This window comes from Silurus meridionalis, chromosome 18, assembly GCF_014805685.1.
Source record: "Silurus meridionalis isolate SWU-2019-XX chromosome 18, ASM1480568v1, whole genome shotgun sequence".
Taxonomy (NCBI): domain Eukaryota; kingdom Metazoa; phylum Chordata; class Actinopteri; order Siluriformes; family Siluridae; genus Silurus; species Silurus meridionalis.
Genome location: NC_060901.1, coordinates 17,463,132 through 17,479,208, shown reverse-complemented (window position 1 = coordinate 17,479,208; position 16,077 = coordinate 17,463,132). Strand labels below are relative to the sequence as shown.

At 40.4% G+C, this 16,077-nt stretch overlaps 1 protein-coding gene across 3 annotated transcripts in view; it reads right to left on the bottom strand.

Moving 5' to 3' along the window:
- Positions 1-9,069, bottom strand: part of LOC124401641 (NLR family CARD domain-containing protein 3-like) — a 30,602-nt gene extending 21,533 nt beyond the window's left edge. For all 3 annotated transcript variants that reach the window (XM_046874074.1, XM_046874075.1, XM_046874076.1), the window contains exons 1-7: positions 8,994-9,069; positions 6,128-6,247; positions 5,789-5,905; positions 4,845-4,916; positions 2,883-4,658; positions 2,355-2,549; positions 1,081-1,254 (exon numbers count right to left, since the gene is read on the bottom strand). In XM_046874074.1, the coding sequence (XP_046730030.1) occupies positions 1,081-1,254; positions 2,355-2,549; positions 2,883-4,658; positions 4,845-4,916; positions 5,789-5,905; positions 6,128-6,180 (2,387 nt within the window). In that variant the 5' untranslated portion in view covers positions 6,181-6,247; positions 8,994-9,069. The remainder of the gene's footprint in view (positions 1-1,080; positions 1,255-2,354; positions 2,550-2,882; positions 4,659-4,844; positions 4,917-5,788; positions 5,906-6,127; positions 6,248-8,993) is intronic.
- Positions 9,070-16,077: the final 7,008 nt, after the last annotated feature.

Genomic DNA, 16,077 nt, shown 5'->3' with positions numbered 1-16,077 from the left:
TAAGAGCAAAGAAATCTGATTGTTTTGATTTGTTGTTAATTTAACGTTTACTTAAAAGCACAATTTTTATTGATTTATTGAGGGTTTTTTCACAGCATGTTCATATTTCTAACTTGTATAATTTGGACAGGAGATATTTTTATAGAGAGCTATTTATTTAAAGTTTAAGTTTATTTATTCTGGAATAATATTCCTCTGTTTTTATTTATATTTATGTAAAAAAAAAAAAAAAACATCTAGTTTTAGTGTGTTCAATAAATGTTTATCCTGTTCGGCCCACGACCTAAAGTGTGCTTTTGAGTTTTGGCCCCCTGTGCAATTGAGTTTGACACCCTGATATAATCATTAATTATTAATAATAACATAGAATTAAAGGTAAATTGAGCAAATTTGTTATTTCAAAATTGTGTATGAAACTGGTAGCCCTTCACATTAGTCGGTACCCAAGAATTAGCTCTCGGTGTCAAAAAGGTTGGTGACCCCTGCTTTACACCCACATAAGCCACTAGAGTAGGGTTCAGGATCTGAAACATGGGATTCCATGGGGGGCTGGACCAGAGTGGGTGTAAGGGTGGGGTCAAATATTTTGTCTAAGTGGGCTGATGTATAGCTGAGAATTAGGCAGAGATCTGGCTTAGCTATAAAAAACAGGGTTTTTATATGTTGTCACCTGATAAGTAATATGCTAAAGGTGCACTGCTGATTGGGGGTAGACATGTCCAGCCCACACACACAGAGATATGAAAGGTGTGTGTAGATTGTAACAATTTTTAGTTTATAGCATTAACTCCTTGTTTAATTTTTCTTATTTTTTCTTTAAACAATATTTCTATTTTAATGCTGATTTTGAACTATGCAGCTCAAACAAACTGCATTTAGGTCATGTCTTAGTTGCAGTTTGTGTAAATGGTTACAATGTTTTGTCACTCTGCAAATTCACACATACATACATCTGGCCTTAAGACTCTGACATATCAGTGTGCAATGAAAAACAATCTTTTTTCTCAGGCCACTTATGATGAAACTAAAACTTTTGCTTCAGTCTGTCTATTAAAGAATGTGTGGTAGTCCAGAGCTTACATCAGACTCTCCAGTTTACATTGAGAATTCTCCAGAATCTCAGAGAGACACTTCACTCCTGAATCTCCTACATTATTATAGGACAGGTCCAGTTCTCTCAGGTGTGAGGGGTTTGATCTCACAGCTGAGATCAGAGCTGCACAGCCTTCAGGTGAGACATCACACTGACGCAATTTGTAAAAAGACACAATAGCGCACTCTTTTAGCTAAAATTTATTTTAAATCTCTGAGAAGAGCGATAACCTTTGGATTATTTATGTTTGTGGTCATATTTAAAATAATTTATTCAAACGACAAAGTCAAACAGAAGAAAACCGAATGTCCAATCAGATGTTTATTAAATAAATTAATTTAAACAGAAAATACCAAAAGCCATGATAAAAGGAAACCCGACCAAGTCTAATTCCTGTATTTAGTTGATATGTACAGACACAGCCATTAAGTGGTTTATTAATACTTAATATGGCTTTGTTATGGCATTGTCTCATGCATACTTCAACCAACTGCAGTACTGCCCTTTAACTCTGACAGCATTCTGCAGTGTTAACACAAACGAATATACATTTTATCCTCTGACAACAGTGCAAGAATGATAGGGCAAAAGGAATCTGTTTTAGAGATGGTAAACTCCATATTACTCTTTAGACTGAGTGAAGGTTGTTGGCTGCATGATGTGCATTACTTGTGCTGAATACAGTCGGTCGCGCTATTAGTGCATTATTGGATTATCTGCAATAGTTGTTAGATAAAGGGCATGCCCAGCCATGCTAAAGGTGGTAGTGGCAGCTGACAGGGACCCTTTGGGTAAGGTGTCAATTGGAACAGGCTCCTAGTGACTTTTGTTTAATGTTTGCAGCCCATGTACCCCATGACATCTGGTAGTGGCTTAGCATAGAAAGAGAGGAGTAAGAAGATGACAGGGAGAGAGAGAGAGAGAGAGAGAGAGAGAGAGAGACACATTGACTATTAGGCATTATAATTGTTACATAAAATTTAAGGACACTGAGCAGTGTGATCAGAGTGGAAGTAGGGACTCTGGCAAGAGGAGCTATGGCAGCATCACTAAAAAGGAAAGCCAGGATGTAACACAAACATGTATGAGCTCTAGGATATAAGACAGCCTGCCTGCCACATCACTGTCGACAAACTTGAGTGAACGTGTTAAAGGGGAGAGACGTTTTATTGTTATAGAAATATCTTGTTGGAAAAACAGCACTTTAAAACAGCTACTGCTTTTAGTGAATTATTGTTACTCTCAAAAAAGATGATCTTACCTCAGTGTCTCCACTTTACAGTATAAACTCTCCACCACAGCAGAGAGACAGTTTACTACTGAGTCTTCTAGTTTCTTCCCTGTCAGATCCAGTTTTTTCACTGTCAGATGCAGTTCTTTCAGATTGGAGGTTTCTGAGCTCAGCACTGAAACCAGAGCTGAGCAACCTTTCACTTCAAGTGAATCACACCTGATACTGAGAAAAAAAAACACAATACATAATGAATTTACACTATTTAAACGATATAAAGCATAAACGTAAGTTAGAAAATGTGCTTTCAGGGACACTCAAGCCAAAAATAAATACATAAACATACAAATAAATCATCAGAACTATTTGTCTTCCTAAGTGGAAAAAAAACTATAAAGCTTTTATATTTGTCAGACCTCGAACCCAGGTCGCTCGTGGAAGTGACAGACACACTCAAAATAGGGGTCACACAAGAGATCGTGGGAAGCAACAGGAAATAGAAAAACTTACAGCACAAGCACTTAAGACTGTAACAGTAAAACAGTTATATTTACTTACATTGCTTTTTTGGATGCTGCAATCACAGGCATCACCTTCAGCAGAACAGTCTCTGTTATTTTGTCAGTACTGATATATTTACTCAGGTCAAATTCTTCCAGCTTGTCTACTGATGTCAGTAACACAAACACCAGAGCAGACCACTGTGAGGAAGAAAGTTCACTTTGTTTTCCAGATTTTAGGTAGTGTTGGATTTCCTCCACTAGAGAATGATCACCCATTTCATTCAGACACTGGAAGAGATTGATGGATTTGTCTGTAGTAAGATCTTCACTGATCTTCTTCTTAATGTATTGAACAATATCATTTCTGTGCACAGAGCTACTTCCTGTCTGTGGTAATAAGATGTTTAGAAGATTCTGATTGGACTTTAGTGAAAGACCCAGAAGAAAGCGAAGGAAAAGATCCAGATGTCCAGTCTGATGTTTTAAAACTTGATCTACTGCACTCTTGTGTACATCTAAGATTGTAAATTCCTTTATCTTCTGTTCAGGAAACCAATCCTGTTTAAGAGCATTTATCATGAATGTCAGGTGCACATACAGAGCTGCGAGATGTTCCTGAACACTTAGATGAACAAAGCAGTACACTTTGCTCTGATGAAGGACAAACTCCTCTTTGAAGATCTGTGTACACACACCTGAATACACTGCTGCTTCTGCCACATCAATGCCACACACTCTCAGGTCTTCCTCATAGAAGATCAGGTTTCCTTTCTTCAGTTGCTGAAAAGCCAGTTGTCCTAGTTTAAGAATAATTTCTTCATCAGTCTCCTGCTTCTTCTTGAACTTTTCTCTTATGATGTTTGTCTGAATGATGAGAAAGTGTGTGTACATTTGAGTCAGAGTTTTGGGGATTTCTCCACTCTCTGCTTCACCCAACATTCTCTCTAGAACAGTGGCTGAAATCCAGCAGAAGACAGGGATGTGGCACATGATGTAGAGGCTTCTTAATGCCTTCAGGTGTGTGATGATGTTATTGGCCAGGATCTGATCACTGATTCTCTTCCTGAAATACTCCTCCTTCTGTGGGTCATTAAACCCCCGTATCTCTGTGACTCGATGAACACATTCCGAGGGGATTTGATCAGCTGCTGCTGGTCGGGAGGTAATCCAGATGAGAGCAGAGGGAAGCAGATTCCCTTTAATCAGGTTTATCAGCAGCACAGCAACTGATGCTGATTTAGTTACATCACAAACTCTCACTGTGTTCTGGAAATCTAGAGGAAAACGACACTCGTCCAATCCATCAAAAATGAACAGAACCTTTTCAAAGCTGTACACTTCAGTTTCTTTTGTTTCCTTAAAAAATACACGAAGGAGCTCCATCAGACTCAGTTTTTGGTCTTTCATCAAATTCAGCTCTCTGAAAGGAAGTGGAAATATGAGGTGAATGTCCTGATTTGCTTTCCCTTCAGCCCAGTCCAGAATAAACTTCTGCACAGATACTGTTTTTCCGATGCCAGCGATTCCCTTCATCAGCACGGCTCTGATGGGTTCATCTTGTTCAAATACGGGCTTAAAGATGTCATTGCATTTGATTGGCGTGTCCTCTGTTGTTGTTCTCCTGTTTGTTGCCTCAATCTGTCTCACCTCATGTTGTTTATTGACTCCTCCACTGTCTCCCTCTGTGATGTAGAGGTCTGTGTAGATCTCATTCAGGACTGTTTGGTTTCCCTGGTTTATTATCACTTCATTTAAACACTGAAACTTCTTCATCAGATTTACTTTGAATTCTTTTTGGAATTCATTTACAGCAGAAGATTCCTTGTCGTGCCTGTGAAAATGTGAAACAGGAAGATGTCATGAGCCATTGGGTTTATTTTTAGACTTTAAGATCACACTTTTTCTGAATAGTTTCTTTGTCTTTGATGTTTGTTTTCTATAAATTACTCACTCTGCAGTTACAGCAGAGAGAATTATAATACCAATGTCATAGTCATCTTGGTTGTTTTAATCTTACCCTGCATCTGTGATTATATTCCTTTCAGTGCTGTCCTCTAACATCTGTATGGCACTGTTCCCATCACTGCAGCTTTAAAATACAATAATTTTCAACATTTTTGAATATTAAACAAAGATAATTACAACCTGACTAATATGAATATTGTAGAACGACAGTATAAGAGATTTGGAGATGGTTGGGCAGTGGTTAATGTTTTGGTAGGATTGGACGGTTCTGTGTTCAAATTCTATTGTACATGCAAAGACACCTTTGTCCAGATAGACATAATTGACTCACTGATGCACTGAACAGTTGAGAGTTAGGGGCCTTGCTCAGTGTCCTGCAATGGCATCTTGGCAGTATTTAGATTTCAACCAGTGCGCTACCAATTTCAGCACTGCTAAGCTTTGTGCATGGCCCCAGCAGTGACAACTGTTCAGTTGGGTAAATGAAATAAATGGATAAATGTTTATGCCTAAATCCCAGAGGAAACCTACACAGACAATAAAATGGTATGTGAAAAACCACACAACCAGTCACTGGGAAGCCTAGAGCTGTGAGGCAGTAAATAGTATTTCATTGAAATAGTATTTAACAAATAGTATTCAAATTAAATAGATTTCTGTCAGTCTGCAGACTCTACACCTTTCTAACTGTTTCAGCCATGTTTCAGAATTGGGTTGCGTAAACTGCTGATTTTCGTTATTGTTAAATAATATATTAGGTTTAAGCAGGTACATGATGTATTATTCAATACCAATAAAAAAAATAAATGGAGACACTGTGTAAAATGTTCATAAAAATAAAATGCAATCATGTGCAAATCCCATTAACCCCTTATTTTATTCAAAATAGAACATAGAAACATAAATGTTTAAACTGAGGAAACAATATAAATACGAATAATACATTCTAGTTTTCTGCTTTGCTTTGGCAAAAATTTAACACTGAGGAGATGTTACCTTTGTGGAGAGGAATAATCTCCATCTTTAAAATCTACACAGAAACCCATAGATTGTTCACTTTTCATGGAGATACAGCTGAGTGTTGGTAATTCTGATCCTTCGTCCTGGAGCTTACTGCAACATTATAGACAGTGATTCAGAAAATTCATATACACTCTAATTTTTTTATTTATTTTTTTTACAGACATTGTTAAATTACTCAGGACGGAATTCATTGTTTATGTTCAAGTGATTGTTTCATTAAAACTATTAAATTTAAAATTATTTGCATTTGGTTAAATTATTGTGGTTGTCATAGTTATGTAATGATTAAAATACAAGAACATTGTTGATTACCGTTTTTTTGTGGCTGGGGAACCATTATCCGTGTCCAGATCAGTTGTCGCCATCTTTGAATATTAGTGAAGTATGTACAAAGAAGAGTCAGATTTTTTTCTACTGGAATGGATCACATTCCTATAAAACACAGAAATAAATGCGCAGTTGAACAATTTCACTTGGCTTGGATATGAATCATAACTTCAAGTACAACACAGCATAGTCTGGTGAAGTATCACTCATTAGTAGTTCATTAGTCACTTCTGCACACATAATTAACTTAAAAAATAAACTATTACTTAAAATTATGAAATTATGTATCAACTATTGAAGAAATGCATTGCAGATAGAGAAAATGTACACAAAATGTGTCCCCAAACATGCCCTTTTTTATGCATTAGAATTTGATTAGAGGAAGCTGAAAGGTCTTTATTTACATATCAAATAAAAACATGTTTTGCAGGTAGTCTGTAAAACAGGTTTCGCAGGTAGTCTGCACAAATAACAACTGCTATTTATACACAAGCATTTTATGAATATATCCTGTAGAATAGTCATTTATAATAATAAAATCACTCAGCTTTAGTCAACAGTCCTTACTGCATAACATTAATATAACCTTAAAGTCTGTAGTTTTCCTTAATCGTGGTTTTATCTTTTCCACCGACTTCACAAAATGGATTCAAGGCTGGTGGAGAAACACTTTCAGTTTCAAGCGTAGATTATTGACATTTTGATCTGACTAATTTGACATAATCTAACCTTAGAACCTACAGATTAATTGTACAGGGAGTGCAGAATTATTAGGCAAGTTGTATTTTTGAGGATTAATTTTATTTGAGGATTTAATTTGAACAACAACCATGTTCTCAATGAACACAAAAAACTCATTAATATCAAAGCTGAATATTTTTGGAAGTAGTTTTTAGTTTTAGCTATTTTAGGGGGATATCTGTGTGTGCAGGTGACTATTACTGTGCATAATTATTAGGCAACTTAACAAAAAACAAATTCATACCCATTTCAATTATTTATTTTTACCAGTGAAACCAATATAACATCTCAACATTCACAAATATACATTTCTGACATTCAAAACCAAACAAAAACAAATCAGTGACCAATATAGCCACCTTTCTTTGCAAGGACACTCAAAAGCCTGCCATCCATGGATTCTGTCAGTGTTTTGATCTGTTCACCATCAACATTGCGTGCAGCAGCAACCACAGCTTCCCAGACACTGTTCAGAGAGGTGTACTGTTTTCCCTCCTTGTAAATCGCACATTTGATGATGGACCACAGGTTCTCAATGGGGTTCAGATCAGGTGAACAAGGAGGCCATATCATTAGATTTTCTTCTTTTATACCCTTTCTTGCCAACCACGCTGTGGAGTACTTGGACGTGTGTGATGGAGCATTGTCCTGCATGAAAATCATGTTTTTCTTGAAGGATGCAGACTTCTTCCTGTACCACTGCTTGAAGAAGGTGTCTTCCAGAAACTGGCAGTAGGACTGGGAGTTCAGCTTGACTCCATCCTCAACCCGAAAAGGCCCCACAAGCTCATCTTTGATGATACCAGCCCAAACCAGTACTCCACCTCCACCTTGCTGGCGTCTGAGTCGGACTGGAGCTCTCTGCCCTTTACCAATCCAGCCACGGGCCCATCCATCTGGCCCATCAAGACTCACTCTCATTTCATCAGTCCATAAAACCTTAGAAAAATCAGTCTTGAGATATTTCTTGGCCCAGTCTTGACGTTTCAGCTTGTGTGTCTTGTTCAGTGGTGGTCGACTTTCTGCCTTTCTTACCTTGGCCATGTCTCTGAGTATTGCACACCTTGTGCTTTTGGGCACTCAGTGATGTTGCAGCTCTGAAATATGGCCAAACTGGTGGCAAGTGGCATCTTGGCAGCTGCACGCTTGACTTTTCTCAGTTCACGGGCAGTTATTTTGCGCCTTGGTTTTTCCACACGCTTCTTGCGACCCTGTCGACTATTTTGAATGAAACGCTTGATTGTTCGATGATCACGCTTCAGAAGCTTGGCTATTTTAAGACTGCTGCATCCCTCTGCAATATATCTCACTATTTTTGACTTTTCTGAGCCTGTCAAGTCCTTCTTTTGACCCATTTTGCCAAAGGAAAGGAAGTTGCCTAATAATTATGCACACCTGATATAGGGTGTTGATGTCATTAGACCACACCCCTTCTCATTACAGAGATGCACATCACCTAATATGCTTAATTGGTAGTAGGCTTTCCAGCCTATACAGCTTGGAGTAAGACAACATGCATAACGTGTGGTCAAAATACTCATTTGCCTAATAATTCTGCACTCCCTGTAAGATACCAGCAGTGATATACCCTGTAGGGTATTTAAATAGAAAAGGAATTGCAGTATTTTTTTTTATTTCACAAACAAAACAATTACATATAACTTTACTCTAGTACCAAGCAAAATAATATTTTTTGAATATTATGCATTACTTCTATAAAATGCATACATTATTTAATGTGATTAACTTACTAAATATTTTGCAATAGATAAACTGCACTAAACGGAATAAAAGTAAACGTGTTTCCATTGCATCATGTCACATACAACCTCATTAAATGCTTTTTACAGGGAAACTTTGAATACTTACATAATATTCTAAGTTACACTGACATTTCATAGATAGATAGATATATAAATTGGCTACAAATAATTTTTTCCAACATTACATTTGATTTTCATTAATTAAACAATATACCACAAACATTCAGAAGGTGTAAAACTTGTTGCACAACCTGTATGAAATCAAACAAACAGTTTTACAGTTACAGTTTACTTATTTTATACACAATATATTCACATTCTGCTTATATAAAATTATTTCAACTCACCTTTGATCAAAATCAGTGTTTTGCGATATTTAACCATTAACCATTTTTTTTTCCTTTTCCAACTGCCCGACAAAACATGGAAGGCAAGCGAGAAATACTTTCAGTTCAGGAGAATGGATTCATTGCATTATGTGTCAATTAGAATGAATCGACTCTTTAAACTGGATCTTTTGGAGGAACGACTCACAGATTGAATCTCCTTGCTGAAAATGTATTAGTATTATCTTTTCATGATTTGTCATTTTTCTAAGGTTTTCTAACTTGGAAGTGCAATAGGACCATAATGAACCCATTTAGTTGGTGCAAATTTGTCCTTTTAATATGACAAGACCTTCCTACCTCTTGATGTCGAATTTTAACTCCATAAAACATATAACAAAAAGGCTAAAGAATGTCATGGCATACATCAAATAATTTAACAATTCTTACATTTACTTATTATTTAACAGGTTCTTTATGTGATAAATATGCACAAATTTGTACGTGTGTACAATATGTACGTTTTTTTTATTTTCGGTGCACATTTTTTTTCACAGAGAGAACATTTAAAATATCATATCACAGTCATCAATGTATTAAGATATACTTTATATATTTCGAACAGTTTTACTTGAACAGTACTACACAAGTGTATTTTAAAGCAATTCAAACAATTTTTTTTAAAAAGAGTAGAAATTAAGGTCCTCTTTCAAATAGACACCATTAATTTCTTAATTAACTTTGGCTGTGCATGACTGGAAGTATAAATCATGGCACATATGGATTAAAATCTTATTGCACAGAAGCCGTATGACATTGGTCTGTACATTACATTTGATCAGGCAGAATAAAGGAATATGCACAGAATTAACTATGTACAAAATTATTAAAATATATTTGACACTAAAATATACTATTAAAGTGTTCATTCAAATATTAAAGTGTTACTTAAAATATACACTGTCAATAATCTCTCCGGTATGTTCGTTAGTAAAAACCTTCCTAAACAACATTTCAGATACATTTGGTTCCTCCCAGGTTAGGTTGTATAAATGAAGTTACTACAATTAATTGCAAACTGTTGTTCATGCACCAGTGAATAATATATATATGTCGACGGGTGTCTGCCTTATGTACCAAAAGGGGCAAGCGCTCGGAACTCAACTGTCAGCAATGTGTGGAAGGACGTTGCTGAGGCGGCACAGCCCAGCGCAGCAAACGAGGAGATGTGGCATTCTTAAAAGAAACGGCTGGAGCTCAATTTGAGTGGCAGCCCCTTAAGTTCTTCTAGCCCCCTATGTCTCTAACTACAGGCAAAAGACGGCAGATGTAGAAGTGGAATTCCCGCCGGACCCTCACAACTCTTCGACCTTGCGAGAAAAAGAGGAGGTTGGATGGTGTGGAGATAGTTAGGCAGGAAGTGGGTAGGATTAGTAAGGAGAAACTGCAGTAACTACAGGGGAATTAAGTTGATCAGTCACACCATGAAGTTATGGGAAAGAGTAATGGAAGCCAGGCTGAGAGATTAGGTGACCATCTGTGAGCAACAGTATGGTTTTATGGCGAGGAAGAGCATCACAGATGCATTATTTGCTTTGAGAATGTTGATGGAAAAGTAAAGAGAAGGTCAGAAGGAGTTGCATTGTGCGTTTGTGGATTTAGAGAAAATGTAAGACAGGGTGCCGAGAGAGGAATTGTGGTACTGTATGAGAAGGTCAGAGAAGGTGTGTCAGAGAAGTATGTGAGGGTGGTGCAGGACATGTATGAGGGCAGTGTGACAGCAGAAAAATGTGCAGTAGGAACGACAGACTGGTTCAAGTTGGAGGTTGGACTGCATCAAGGATCAGCTCTGAGCCTTTTCCTGTTTGCAGTGATGATAGACAGGTTGACGGACATGGTCAGACAGGAGTCTCCATGGACTATGATGTTTGTGAAATGATATTGTTATATGTGGTGAGAGTAGGGAGCAGGTTGAGAAGAGCCCGGAGAGGTGGAGGTACGTGATGGAATCATCTACATTTACATTTACATTTGCGGCATTTAGCAGACGCCCTTATCCAGAGCAACGTACAAAAGTGCATTAAATCTCTAGTAATGAATAAATCTACATTGGTACGCCACATTACAAACTCAATATAAATATAACCCTAGAATTCTACAAACTTGGAAAGTGCTAAATTAAGTGTTTCAGGAAGAGGTAGGTCTTCAGTCGTCGCTTGAAGGTAATCAGGGACTCTGAATCTGGCCAATGGCAAAGCGCAACGTCACTGGCAGGGTGACATTGTGACCTGCAAGCTACAAAATGCACATGCAGTGGAGCCAATGCTAGCTTGTAAAAATGAGAAGGGAAGGGCAGGGATGCAGTAAGTGTGAGCTAAGGTTACAAACGTAACCAAGAGACGTTCTCTTTCGGGAACTCGAGCTGCATTACAGCGCATTGGAAACGAGTGTCCATTCATGCCACACTGACCAGTCCTTGTCTAGGGTGTGAAACCACAACCAGAGTGCAGGACAGAGGAGCCAGGAGAGGCTCCAAAGTCAAGGTCATAGGACCTGATGAAAGTCAGTGCGGTGGACCAGCCTGCAGGGTTGCAAATGTCCTGGAGTGGGATTCCAGCAGACCAGGCCATAGAGTCCGCCACAGTGGAGTGAGCCATGACCCTGAAAGGAGCGAGGAGACCAGAGGACTCATATGAAGATGAAATAGCATCCACAATCCTACTGTGAGTCTGCTTGTTACCTATAGGAGCACACGGGCCTCAGCCTCCTGGTGCTGCACAGGAACGTGTCACCAGGGGTGTCTACCCAGCGACTGCCTAGCAAGCGGGGCACAATAAACCGCAATAGCGGACACGTAATCCTTAAAGCACTGAACCAAGCGGGCAGTAGACTGAGTTCAATGGGTGGCGCTCGCACCACGCAGAGACAAGCGCCTCTTAGCAGCATACGACCTGCTCGTAGAGGGAGCTCTGGTTTAGAGGATGATCTCTGCTACCTCAGTAGAGAGACCAGCTCCATAACTCTGGGTGGGGTGAACCAGAGTACCCCCTACATGGAAGAGGAGATCCTGCCTGTAAAAAATTTCCCAGGAGGTTCCTCGAGGAGGGACACCAGGTTTCTGTAAACCATGGTCTGCCCGGCCATCGAGGTGCCACCAGAAGGAGATGGATTTCTTTCCGGCAAAGTCTCTCCAGAACTCCCAGGTGCAGAGCGATAGGGGAAAATGCGTACAGGCATAGCCTGTGCCATGTCTGTACTGTGACTGGGTGAGTGAGGGAGAATCTGAGGGGACAGTGTGATGTCTCTTGAGTCACAAACAGATCCACGTGTAAATCTTTCATTCCCCTGGCCTCAGCCCTTGCCTCAAAAGTGCGTCTGCTCTCCGATTGGACCACGGGAGTATCAGCCATGTCGGCCTGTATAGGGGACAAGATTGGAGACCCTTCTGGTGGTTGATGTAAGGGACCACCAAATGTGCTGTCCGTATGGACATGGCAATCCCTTAGGTTTAGGAGAAAATGTTTTAGAGCCAGAAGCACAGCCAGCATTAAATGCAACACGAGATGGAGCTTGTTTCACTTGGGCAGAGCGGCTACTCATGACAGCGCCCCACCCCGTGAGGGATGCATCCATTGTTAGCATTATGTGACGACAAGGAGCTCCCAGAATTGGGCCCTAAAACAGGATTGCAGGTTCTTTCCACATATCTAAGGTTTGGATTGCCCTTTTGGGAGAACCCTTCAGCCACCACTCTTCTCTTACTCTCTTGACTGTTGTGCAGATAGCTTTGAATCTGAGCGGGGTTGTGCATGCATTACAGCCGAGTCCCCCAACCACGCCTAAAAAGTTAGTTCTCTGTACTGGAGAAAGCACACCCTTCTTGGTGTTTTAGTCTTAACCCCAGTTCCTTTATATAGGCGAGAATGACATCTCGAATCCGGACTGCCAAAAGCTCTGATCGAGCTAATATCAACTAATCGTTAATATAGTTTCGATTGCAGATGCCCAGAAGCCTAGTCAAAGCCACATCAGCTTACCCTGCACATGAAGGTGCAGGGTAAGCACCATGTAAATGACCGTATATGGTTTTGTCACTTTAAATTTTTCTTGAAGATGTTACATGTTTCAGCATGTTTCTTGAGCATGTTAGGTTATGCAGTAGGGGGAGTAACGCAAAGGTAATTAGATCAGCAGAGAGAAGAGCGAAGATGCATGTTACTCCACATCCATGTATATATATATATATATATATATATATATATATATATATATATATATATATATATGTGTGTGTGTGTGTGTGTGTGTTTTCCAGTGAGCAGAGACTAAATTCTGCTTAATTTCATTTTAGTTCCCTTTGGTAAAGCGGAGCGAGGTATGTGATGTCGACATATGTTACGTGTTATAGTTTATTATAAATCCTATGAGCCTGTTAGCATGTACATGTTAATCATTAAGCTCTTTTTGTTAATTAATCGTTTTATATTGTCTTCATTCACTTTATCATTTATATTTTATATGTTTCTCTGTAAAAGTGAACTTTATTTATAGTATTTTTTTTTGTATATGAGTCGTATTTATTTGTTATGTTGTTTCTTTGTGTAGTTTCACGGTGCTACGCAAACTAAAGTTTAATGGCGTTCTTCACGAGCGAAATAAAGAAAGAAGCACCCGTCGGAAACTCTCTGTGTCTCTTTTATGGATACCATTGGGCAGCTACAGTGAAACTCGGCGCTTAATGGACCCACGCATCTGTTACATCGCTGCTGTCGTCGTCTTCATGAGATCGCAATGCTAAAGCACGGCCATTCCTCTAGTCAAGCGGCTGGGGGTCGTGACGTCATTGGAGAGGCGTAAAGAGCAAGGACGGCAGGTGGCGGTTTTGTCGCTTCTACTTTGCAGATGCAGAGTGAGAATTTGAGTTATAAGAGAGTTTTATAAGATCATATTGCATTTAGTTACCTGAACTGTGTAAGTTAAAAGAAATAATTTATGCTATGCAACACATCTATTGCATAGTTTAAATACTGAAATACATTATTTTGAGTAAAAAATCTTTCATTGTTTAAAGAAATTTAAATCTATTAAGCATTCAAAGAGTTACATTTTGTGTTAATGTTAACTATTGTGAAAACTGACATTTTCTGATGATTTCTATTACAAGCTAATCGTTGAATATTGTATACATATACTGCTGTTTGTATTTGCATTTATCCTGCTTGCTAATATCTCTTGTGACAGAGTGAACTGTCCCTATGGTCAGCACGACACTACACTTCCACTTCTCCTCTGTTTCTTGCTACAGCGCTGTGGGTGCACACACACACCAGGTAGCACGCCGCTCGCACACACACACACACACACACACACACACACACACTCACTTCATTCTTTCATCTTTGGTGTCAGAAGTGGGATGGCTACTCGCAGGACAGTGCCAAGAGGACGCAAGGCCAGGATGGTGCTTCGTTCCCAGACCCAGGCAGCCACTGAGGAAGATGAAGCCTGGGGAACTGTGGATTCAACTGAGGAAGAAAGAGAGGAGGATTGGTTGCCCCATGTACGACCCAAGGGTACGGCATCCAGGACTGGAGCAGGGCCGCCCATTAAACCATTCGAAGAAGGGATGGCAGAGGTGTTCCGGCAGTTCATGCACGTACAGGAGCAGCAAGAGCAATGCTACCTCCAAGCGCTGCAGACTCTGCAGGAGACCATGCAGCAAGCCATCCAACCAGCTTCTTTATCACTGGGCCTGGAGAGCCCATGAATGGAGCTGCCCACACCAGCACCCCGGAGAGTTAGCCTGTCCCCAAGGGTTTCGCACACTCCAGCAGGAAGCCCACAACTGGAGCTTCCTACACCAGCTCCCCGTGGAAGTGCTACTGCACTTCCAGAGCACACCGACGCCCACCAGTCAGCCAATGCTCCGAACCGAGCCCAAGTTGCCAAGCTTCCAGCAAGGGAAAGACATTGAGAACTATCTGCATCGGTTCGAGTGCCCCACCTGTCAGCAGACTAGTGTTGTGTGATGACGAGACAGGGCCCCTCTACAACCATTGCCTGTAATCTCTATCCCATTCCAACGCATTGCTATGGACATAGTAGGGCCACTGGAAAAGAGCAGTACAGGATATCAGTATATCCTTGTCATCAGTGACTACGCCACTAGGTACCCAGAGGCATTTCCTCTCCGCTCCATCACCACCCCTAAGATCATAAATGCTCTCATTCAGCTGTTTTCTCGGGTGGGAATCCCAGAAGAGATCCTCACGGACCAAGGGACCAAATTCACCTCAAGGCTGATGAAACATTTACACCGACAGCTGGGGATCACCAATATCAAGACCAGTCCATACCACCCGCAGACAGATGGACTGGTGGAGCGCTTTAATAAAACGCTCAAAAACATGCTGCAGAAGTTTGTGTCAGAAACTGGAAGGGACTGGGACAAATGGCTACCTTTCTTGCTATTTGCCTACCGGGAGGTGCCACAAGCATCGACTGGCTTCTCACCCTTCGAGCTCCTGTATGGTTGGCAGGTCCAAGGACCTCTGGATCTCCTCCGGAGAAACTGGGAGGACCCTTGTTCAGAAAATAAGGCTGAAAAGGGCATAGTCCAGTACATCCTAGAGATGAGGGATCGTCTGGAAAACTACAGGAAGCTGGCAGCGGAGAACCTCCAAAAGGCTCAAAAGTACCAGAAGACGTGGTATGACCAGCAAGCCCGTTCCAAAGAGCTACGACCAGGACAGGAAGTACTGTTGTTGCTGCCAACGTCCACCAGTAAGCTCCTTATGAAGTGGCAGGGGCCCTATTGTGTGGTACGGAGGATGGGGCAGACATCATACGAGATCTATCATCCTGACAAAGGCAAGGCAAAGCAAACTTACCATATTAACCTGCTGAAGGAGTGGAAAGAGCCTCCCAGTGAAAAGGCAGACCCGGTACTGCTCATTCAGAAGGTGGAGGAAGACCAGGAGGAGGATCATCCGGAACCAAAGGCTAGCGGGCAGACACAGCCAGCAGAGGTAGACCTCGGACACCTGGAGGCACCCAAACAGGCTGAGCTGAAACGCTCTTTGGCCTGGACGGACCAACCTGGTAC